Genomic DNA, 10,866 nt, shown 5'->3' with positions numbered 1-10,866 from the left:
GTGTCCGACTCTTAGCGACCCCATGGACTGCAGCCCACCAGGCTCCCCCGTCCATGGGATTTTCCAGGCAAGAGTACTGGAGTGGGGTGCCATTGCCTTCTCCGAATTCCTCCTCTAACCTCCCCTAAATGTTTCCTTTATTCTCTTTAATGTTTCAGAGCACATGTAAATTTTCTAAAAGAAATTAATAAAATTTTATAGTTAAAATACTATAAGGAATCATTAAAATTAAGCTAAACCTGAAAAAAATGACTTGATAACATAGATATTATTCTATCTAAAAATCAGAATTACTAGTTATTAGATAAATAAGTGCTAGGGAATGTTGTACATGATGATTAGAGTTAACACATACATAACACTGCTGTATGATACATAGGAAACTTTAAGAAAGTAAATCCTAAAACTCATCATTAGGAGAAATTTTTTTCTTTTTATCTATATGAGATGATAGATGTTAACCAAACCTACTGTAGTAATCCTTTCACTATGTGTGTGTCTGTGTGTGTATATATATATACACATACACACACATGCATATTACATATACACATAAATCAAACCATCATGATGTACACCTTAAACTTATACAGTGAATCTGTCAATTATTTCTCAATAAAACTGGAAAAATCAGATTTAAAATATTGGAAGTTACAAGAGAGGGAGATAAATGAAGCTATACTTATTTTGACTACCAAACTTCATTTATTCTGAATAAAAAACTGATTATCACAGTATACAAAATCAATATACTATGCCCTACTGATACAGATTCAGGCTACAGAACAATTGACAAAATCTGTTTTCATCTCTTTGTAAGATGGTTAAAACAGCAGTCACACATTCAGAAAGATTCACTTTTTTGGGAAGTGCGGGAGATCAGTGTTTATTAACTCCACATTTGATAAAATATGTCTTGAAAGTTGTGCCTAAAATTAACTTTCTTAAGACCGGCCACTTAAATGTCATTAAAAAAATAATCAAGCCATATTTCTTTTGTGAAATATTCAAATTTCAATTTCCACTATGCACTTTGCTTAAATTTAAACAAGATTTTGTTGTTATTGTTTTTAAAGCAGATGGCTTTTATTGGTCTTACTAGGTGGAAAGACATATGACCTAATAATAATTGAACAATCATTTAAGCGTCCAGTCTGCAATGGACACCAGGGATAAAAAATGTAACATGCTATCACTGCTCCCAAGGACCTCTGACAAAAAAACAATCAAATGATCAAATAAATAAGAATCTATCAGCAAAGAGAAGCTAAGAGCAGTCTTATTAGCTGTATCTCTTTAAAAAAACTAGTACTTTTCAGTAGAATTTTTTCAAAAAAGGGAAAAAGTCCATTTTAGCTAAAACCAGACTGATGTTTTTAATAAATCCTTTTGAATATTCTTGTGGTGTTTTCATACTTCTACGATTTAAAAATATTTAATAAATACATTTCTAGTGAAAATAAAAACAAGTATCCATCCATGTTATGATACAGAAACTATTTTTATTGTTACTAGCAAGAAAGTTTGACAGCCAATGCTTTCGCCTGTATCCTTTATTCTCCAGGCCTAATTTCAAATAAATACTAGAAAGATCTTTAGATACTTGTGAGAGAACAGAAGGTGGGAAACTACACAACTCACTTAATGAGATTACTATAATCATTATAATAAAACCAGACAAAATATAGTAAAAGGAAAAAAACTATAGGCCTGACTCTGAGTTATAGATGAATCCCTAAATATTAGTGTTACGTAAGAAAAATATTCTCTCATAACTAAGATGGATTTATTCCAAAATGTAAGCATGCTTATACATTTGAAAATCTAACAATATAAACTATATTAACATTTTAAAAGACAATAAAAAGCATATAATCATCTCAAAATATGAGGGGATCCATGAGTTTGTCATACAAAGTTTGGTGATTTTAAAGAATGTTAAAATTCTTTGTGAATGTGGGCTGGGACTCAGTGACTCTTCCAACAGACAGACAATGGCAGAAGCCATGTTCTCTGACTTCCAAGGGTAAGTCATAAAACGGACAGCTTCTTCCCAGCTCTCTTTCTCTCTGGACTGCTGACACACTGCAGGCAGGTGACATGCTGCAAGGATACTCAAGCAGGTAGTTTTATGGAATGGCCCACAGAGATACGAACGCAAGCCACCCACTAACAACAGAAGCCAACCTGCTGGCCAGATGACTGAGCAAATCATATGGCTGGTAAAGCAAATCCTCAGGCCCCAATCAAGGCTTCAGATGACTGCAGCTCAGACTGATCTTGACTTCAACCTCATGAGAGACCCTGAGCCAGAACCACCAAGCTAAGCCACTACCAAATTCCTGACTGGCAGAAACTATGAGTGATAACAAACCTTTATTATTTTTTTTTAAAAAATCAAACTGATACAAGAACAAAAAACTTGAATAGACTATAACCATTAGAAAAACTGAAATGATAAGTAACTCCTGCTCTCCACTATCCTCTGGGGACAAAAAGCATAATCTGAGATAGTTTTACAGTTGAGTTCTACCAAGTGTTTAATGAAGAGACAATATCTATCTTTTACAACTGCTCCACAAAACAGCAAAAGAGAAAGCTATCCAATTTATTTTAAAACCATAACCACGGTGGCCACAGAACATGAACAGCATAAGAAAATTACAGGCAAATTTCATTTATCAGCATACATAGAAAAACCCTAAATAACATAACTAAACGGAGAAAAATTAGGTTGGATCTCTACCTTCTACTGTATTAAAAAAATGTAACATAAATATCTAAAGGTTTGAAGGATAAAATAATAAAGAAAATGTAGAATATATTTGTATTCTCAAAATAGGAAAGGATATCTTTTAAAAGACGACCAAAAAAGGGGGGGGGGGTTGTCTATAATAGATCTGACCACTATTAAAATAAAAGATTTAAACATATCAAAATGTTCGATCCTTGTTCAGGGATCTAAGATCCCACATGTTCCAGAACAACTAGCCCCGTGCTGCAACTACTGAGCCCATATGTTCTGGAGCCCGTGTGCCACAACTAGAGAGGCTGTGTGCCACAATCACCAAGCCCAAGCACCAAACTAGAGAGTCCATGCGCTGCAAGGAAGACCCCTCATAATGCAAAGAAGATCCCAGGTGCCGCAACTAAGACCCAGTGCAATCAAATGAATAATTCTTTTAAATGAAGGATTGTTTCAATAAAAGATACTATGATGGAAGCAATCTAAATGTCCACTGACAGAGGAATGGATAAAGAAGATGCGTTACATATATACAATGGAATATTACTCAGCCACAAAAAACAAAATAATGACATCTGCAGCAAAATGTATGGACCTAAAGCTGTCATACTGAATGAAGTCAGACAGAGAAAAACATATCATATGATATCACTTATATATGGAATCTAAAAAAAAATGGTACAAATGAACTTATTTACAAAACAGAAATAGAGTCACAGATGTAAGAAACAAACTTATGGTTACCAGGGGGAAGAAAGAAGAAGGGATAAATTGGGAGATTTGGACTGACATATACATAATAGTACTGTATAGCACAGGGAACTCTTCCCAATACTCGAACTATATGTGAAAAGAATCTAAAAGAGTGACATATGTACAGGCATAACTGATTCACTTTGCTGTACATCTGATACTAACACAACATTTTAAGTCAACTATAATTCAATAAAAATTTTTGTTTAAATACTGTAGATAATAAACTAGGAAAAGGTATTTTTTAAAGGACTAAAACAAAGAAGTCCTCTCTTAAGTATACAAGGAACTCTTACAGCAAGATAAAAAACCCTAGTAGTAAATGGACGAAGAACATGAATATGCAATTTGTAGAAGGGAAAATGTGAAAAGTAGATAAAAGAAAAAATGGTCATTCTCACTGTAAACAGATAAATGTATATTAAAACATTTTGACATACTATTTTATACCCATCAAGTAGATAAAAATTAGAAAGTCGGATAATATCAAGTGATGTGGATACAATGAAACAGTTACTTTCTCACACACTGGTAGCAGAAGGATAAACTTAGTTATTCTTCAGAGTGGTAGGTAGGACCTGAAAAATGTAAGTCTACAATAACATACCAAGCCAATTCTTCAGCATACATTCCAGAGAAATTCTTCCACAGTCCTTTCAAGGGAAAAGAATATATTCTTTGCAGTGTTGCTTGTGAAAGCAAAGCAAAGAGAGAAGAAATCACTAGGGAACAGATAAGTAAAATAGAGTATATGATAGAATATTATGTATCAGTCAGAAATAAATAACTAGATGTATATATTAACAACATGGGTAAATCTCAAATACAAACCTGCTTTGAAAAAAAGGAAAAAAAAAAAACAAAGTGAAACACAGAGCACAATACCACTAATGCACATAAAACATATCCACACGTAGATATATAAAAACTTGAAAAATGTCAACACGCGCCAGACTGATCAAAAGGATGTATGTTAAAAACCCAAGAATCAGTACTTAATGCAAGACTGTGAAGGAGAATGGAATTGGAGATGGGTAATGAAGGAGAAACACACACACAACTAAAGAACATTCAAGAATAGATGATGGAGGTGGGCCATAAACTGAGAAATATGAGCAAGTGAATTTAGTGAAACTGAAGTCCTAAAGAGAATAGAAAAGAAAAAAAAAATCCTACGGGAGAAAACCAAAGCCAAAGGCTCAGAAAAAAATGATCACTTAAAGCTTATACAGCAAACAAGCAACTTGGTTTAGGTTCTAAGGTATTTTTTTCTTAAACAAGATAAAAGTGTTTCGATTCATTTACTTTTAAAATTGCAATATGCAACATAAGTTTATTAAATAAAAGACATAAAAATTAAAGTATTTCTACCTTCAAATTTTATCAATAAGAAAAAGACAAATAAGCTGAAAGGGCTTCCCTGGTAGCTCAGCTGGTAAAGAAACCGCCTGCAATACAGGAGACTCCAGTTTGATTCCTAGGTCAGGAAGATCCCTTGGAGAAGGGATAGGCTACCCACTCCAATATTCATGGGCTTCCCTGGTGGCTCAGATGACAAAGAATCAGCCTGCAATGTGAGAGCCCTGGGTTTGATCCCTGGGTTAGGAAGATTTCCCTGGAGGAAGGCACAGCAACCCACTCCAGGATTCTTGCCTGGAGAATCTCCATGGACAGAGGAGCCTGATGGGTTACAGTCTATGAGGTCGCAAAGAGTTGGATATAACTGAGTAAGCACAGCACAATAAGCTGAAAGAAATAACAATGAACCCAAACCATCAAAGTAACCAGCTTTTTTCACTTTAAAACTTTTTACAAATAGTGACTCTAATAAGACAGGTATAATACTTAAAGACTGTTATGCTACCGTTCACAACAATAGGCATACAGCAGGTACTACCTCTGTTATTTGTCCTCTGGACTAGATGGAATTAGCCCACAAACTAACCCTGAAATTTTAGGTCCCTGAATGACAAAAGCCACATCAAACTAAAATACTATGTAACAGCACCCAGTTCAGAATTATTTTAAGTAAGCATTTAATGTCTATATGTAACAAGATTGTCCTCAGTACTTTTACTATTTCAGCTTTTTGGTCTAGTACTGTTATAAAAATGAAGAGTCCAGAAAAAGAACAAGATTAAGTCAAACTGCTGCCAAAATCAGCTACCAATAGGATTTCCCTTATTGGCACTGACAGCAGAAGGTTATAGGCTTCTCCTTCCACTCCTATACCTTTGAACATCAGTACACTTTTAGAACTTTGATTCACTATACCTCTCTTTAACTTATAGAAAGGATTATAGAGTTAAGAAGATCAGAATCACAATCATCTTTGAGCTTAACACAGTATGGCACAGAAAACTAGTTCAAATGTCTGTTGAAATAAGTTACTGATTTAACAAGAAAAGTCAATTGGCTTATGTTAATAAATATAGTCTCACAGCTCTTCTGAACAAACAATATAACTATGTATTAACACATCTGAAAAAAGTCAATTCCAAACATTTTAAGATTAATGCTTTTTTTGAGGCACAAATAAGAAAGATATACAAAATACACTAAATCAACTCACTCATCTCATGTATATCTGAGCTGAGTAAGATCTATGCCTCCCTTTTATTAACAGATATAATCTTATCCTTACCAATGGGGGATTCTGCAGTTAGACCCATGCTTTGAAGCAATGCTTCAGCTTCTCTTCTTTTTTTTTCAAGATCTGATTCTTCTTGCACAGGAGCAACTGCTTCCTTCTTCTGATCAGTCTAAATTTTTTAAGTTAAAACTTAAATTTACATATGGTATGAAACATTTCCATTTGCAAAAATACATATGTTTTAAATAATGTGCTAACACTGTATACATTTGGAGGTGGGCTTAGTTTTGAATACACATTATAGTCACTAAATGAAAATCATTCTCAGAGTTTTAGTAAAATCTCCAAATGATATGTATTAAATTGATTCATTTTTATATGTAAAAGAAGTTCTCACAAAAACATTCTGAACAGATATGTTCAAAAGTACAGTCAATTTCTATTTAATTTATAATATGAAATTGCTATCCATGGTCAAGAATTGTGGAAATCTCACAAATACATAAATATCACAATGCTATGAAAAAAAAATAAAGACTATCATTTAAGACATAACAAATTTTAAGTAAATGAACAATTTGATTTGTTGAAAAAGTACAAGTGCCTCAAACTTCTATATGCAGTCTTCACTGTCTTTATGCAACTTTATGTAGAGGATGTTTGTCAAAAATTCATCTAGAGAAAGGTTTTATTTTTATCAACTATTGGTCTTATTTTCACGGTTTGGTAAAATTAAAATTTACTCTTGCATAGCACAAAACATTTTTCGTTACTGAAATTTTTACCAACTTTTATTTTAGCCATTTATAGTTTTAGCAAAATCTTCCAGTTATAACCCTCAATACTCTCAGATCAATACTCTCAACATTTTAAGGGAAATTTAAGCCTTAAAGGGAAAAGTCTTATGTATACACCTCAAAAGTCTATTTCAGCTAAGACAACCATTACTCATACAACTATCGGCAGTGAACTTTTTTTAGTCCTAATATTCTATCATACCATTTTAACTTAAAAGAGTCATCAGAAAATTTCATTAAAATAGCCAAATAAACTATATATTATCAAGTAAACACTGTATCGATATATAACAATTAGACTTACTGTTTAATAGCACTGATTTAATGTCTCTTGTAATGTCTGATAAACTTTGAATTAGATATAAGTCATGTAATAGATATTCTGTACGGCCACTTATGGCCATGTTTAGAAAACAAATACCAAATTTGCTCAGTTCTGAAGGGTTCAAGACTACAGGTACTGGTTTGGAATGGTTCTGCCAGTCTTACTCATGCTTCTGTCAGTTAGTTTTTAATCAAATAGCTAACCGAAAGGTCCAACACTCTTACAGTAATGGATCACAAAAAGGTTCAGAATAAACTAGAAAATTCTTCAACTGTAGGCCTTTACAGCATCATAGCAATGCTGCACATAAATTGTACCTTTGGTTTTTCTTTTTCCCTAAGAGATTCCAAGAAGTCTTGGCTATTATTTAGGCCAGTGGTCCCCAACCTTTTTGGCACCAGGGACAAGTTTCATGGAAGACAATTTTTCCATGGACAGGGGGTGGAGAATGGTTTCAGGATGATTCAAGCGCATTGCATTCATTTATTTCTATTATTATTACATCAGCTCCACCTCAGATCACCAGACATTAGATCCTGGAGGTTGGGGGCCCCTGGTTCAGGCTATCACATAGAAAAACTTCATACTAATGTCACATTAGGAACAAACTATCTTAACACTGGCCATTTAAAACACTGAAGATAAAAATATACAAATCTGTCTACACAGGTTTCATAGGGACAAATGTGCATTTCAAGACAGGAGCAAGTAAAGTACTTCTAGCTCAGGGTCAATGGATATTTGCCATACATAATAAAATCGTGATGCCAAAAGTCAGATCTAAGTATCTAGCCCATCTTCATGATAGTATCAAACCCACTTACCTGGTAAAAATATTTCAATGACCAACTCATGACAAAGGAGAGACAATCAATTAAGTAACCCCTTAATCAATTAATAATCTAGTCTGTATTTCTCTTTGCCATTATTTATTCTGACTACTAGCAGTTCTGACTGGTAAAATATTCAGATAAGCTCAAAGTCCAAAGTAAGCTATGATGCATATCATATTTTAACAGTAATTACAAGGCAGATGCCCCTTAGTAAACATATTCCTAGAAGACTAAATATGTATATTGAGCTTTTCACCTAGAGTGCTATATGTGCAGTCACAACTGCTGGAATTTTAACTATTCTGAAAGTATTAAAGGTATAAGCACTTAAAATCCAATTATTTTATATTATCTTAAAAAAAAAATCAAACATACTTCCTTTTTCTTTCTTTCTTCTTCTTTCCTCTTCTTTTCCTCTCTGATTTGAGCCAACCGCTGCTTCTTACGTTCCAACTCTGCCTTTAATTCACTTTTGTCAGACATGTTTGCAACCTTAAGAAGCAAACAATCATTTACAATCATCATTAAATTGGTAAAAGGAGCACTCTTTTAAAACTGCCATGTAATTCAAGGTCATCAAAAGAGAACATGTACACTCTACTTTTAAAATAAAAGAAGCATATATACTGCTGAGACCTGAAAATCATTATAAACAGATGTATATAGGAAATATTCACAGTTGAGCATAGTAATTAGCACTCAGTAAACTCTTCAATGTTCACACGCTCAAATTTAACACAAAGTCTCTGGCTCTTAAAACAGAGGATGTGGATTGCCATTAAAAGCCAAGACACAGCAAATCTGCTACCGGTTTTGCATTCACTCCTAAAAATCTGATAAAACAGGCAGTCAGACAGAAAATTCCTATAAATTCTAAGACTACCATGCAATAGTAATACTATGGAGAAGCAAAACACAAATATACCTAAAGGTAGAGCTTCCCTGGTGGCTCAGGAGGTAACAAATCTGCCTGCAATGCAGGAGACCAGGATTCTATCCCTTTGGAAAAGGAAATGGCAACCCACTCCAGTATTTTTGCCTGGAGAATCCCATGGGCAGAGAAGCCTGGCGGGCTCTACAACACACAACATACAACACACACACACACACTTTAAGTATGGTGGGGTCGCAAAGAGTCGGACATGACTGAGCAACTCTAACACACTTTGAGTCAAAGCCCAACAACAAAGTCTGATTGAATAATTGCATACAGGTGACAGAACCGCTCATCCTGCGAGAGGCCGGAGCCTCCAGGCCTGACACATTCATTTTCTTAAAACTCCAAGAAAGATAAAGTCTCAGGAATTTTGTGCTACAATCTCCGCGTCTGGGTACTTTCTAACACACACCGGTTGAGCAAGGCGAAAAGGAGTCACTTCTCCCCTGGGTATGGACCAAGAGAGCGCGGTTCACCTAGGGCGTCTTAGGGAGGTGGCCTCGAAAGAGCATCAAGGCTTCTCGGGGCCCCTCCGAAGGGTCCAGAGAGAAGTGAGTGGGTTCGTCGAGGCCCCGGCCTTCCTGACTCACCCCGCCTCTCCTTCCCAGGGCCGGGCTGGGCTGGGCTGGGCGGCACTGTCAGCAGGCCAAGCCGCCCTTAGGGCCGAGACACAGCAGACAGAAGGAGACGGAAGGGCCGTCCACCCACCTGTTCGGTGGCGGGATGGGGAAGAGTCCGCCCGCCAGCAACTTCCCGGTAACGTCCCTCTCCTTCGCCCGCAACAGCAACAGCCGCCACCACTAGTTCCGCGGCTTCCCCCAGCACACAAAGAGGGATGGGCGGCGGCTGCTACGGCGAGAGCTTAGAGACAAACGGCTTCGCCCCAGCCTAGGCGCTCCCAGAAAGCAAGGCAAGGGCCCAGCTGCGGGGAGGAGTAGCCCCTCTATCACTTACCTGGGTAAAGCAGTAGACAAGAGATGAGACAAAGACTCCACGCAGGGACCCGAAGCGTTTCCCCTTTGCAGAGACTGGAAGACTAAGCCTAACAGCCTGGGGCTGGCTAAGAAAACGCCACCCTCGCCGGATTGGCTCCAAAGAGAACTACAAGCCCCAGCTGTGAGGGAAATCGGCATTCGGCGAGCAATGCACTCTGGGGGTAGTAGTCAACGGTAGTCGCAAAGCATGCTGGGACGTGTAGTGTTTCCTAGTCTTTAGCGTTCCCTCTTTGAGGCCTGCCTTCAAGATTCCAGAGACAAGCTTCCCGCTGTTCTGTTTAATGTAGTCTCTTTGGTTGGTCAGTTCTCACAATGTTGTATGTGTTCTATCTTAGATATTTGATTCCACATTGGCCTAATTTTAAAAAGTGGTGAACTTAGGTATTACACTGCACATTTGGTGAACATTTCTAAAATATTTATACCGGTATTAAAAAATACCTTATAGAGGTTTAAGCAAAATCTGTAATACAAAATCTAAATTTTGAAAATGTAGTGTAACCTCACTGTCAAAAAATGTGAGAAATTGTCTTTAATTATATAAAGATTTGTAAATCTTTACTCAGTTTTCACCAGCGTTCATGGTTGTAAACTTGATTAGCTGGATTATTGCAGTTATGAAAATTAACAGTAAAACCTCTGATTGCTATATTTCCTCTTAAATTTCTTCCTGTACACATGGAATGTCTATTTGAGCCTGCAAATAAAATGATTACTGTTGCAATCAATGGATCAATAAGAATATGATGTACTCTTTTCCAGCCAGGGACCTAGAAATATTAGGAACCGGTCAAAAAGAGAAAATTTGTGTACTAGAAGGTACACAAATAGTTCCTGAAGGAACTATTCAGGATGCAATATGGAGAGACAAAAAAATAATAAGAAAG

At 36.1% G+C, this 10,866-nt stretch overlaps 1 protein-coding gene across 5 annotated transcripts in view; it reads right to left on the bottom strand.

Moving 5' to 3' along the window:
- The window catches only part of DYNC1I2 (dynein, cytoplasmic 1, intermediate chain 2), a 54,216-nt gene extending 44,117 nt beyond the window's left edge, over window positions 1-10,099 (bottom strand). For 2 of the 5 annotated variants that reach the window (XM_010843815.1, XM_010843818.1), the window contains exons 1-3: window positions 9,939-10,099; window positions 8,423-8,539; window positions 6,144-6,261 (exon numbers count right to left, since the gene is read on the bottom strand). In XM_010843815.1, coding sequence (XP_010842117.1) covers window positions 6,144-6,261; window positions 8,423-8,530 — 226 coding nt within the window. In that variant the 5' untranslated portion in view covers window positions 8,531-8,539; window positions 9,939-10,099. Of the gene's footprint in view, window positions 1-6,143; window positions 6,262-8,422; window positions 8,540-9,692; window positions 9,902-9,938 lie in introns of those variants that run through there. The other 3 variants (XM_010843816.1, XM_010843814.1, XM_010843817.1) reach the window with 3 other exon arrangements.
- Window positions 10,100-10,866: the final 767 nt, after the last annotated feature.

The sequence above is a fragment of the Bison bison genome, unplaced genomic scaffold (genome assembly GCF_000754665.1).
Source record: "Bison bison bison isolate TAMUID 2011002044 unplaced genomic scaffold, Bison_UMD1.0 scf7180017864190, whole genome shotgun sequence".
NCBI classification, from domain to species: Eukaryota; Metazoa; Chordata; class Mammalia; order Artiodactyla; family Bovidae; genus Bison; species Bison bison.
This window is presented reverse-complemented; position numbering and strand designations above follow the sequence as displayed.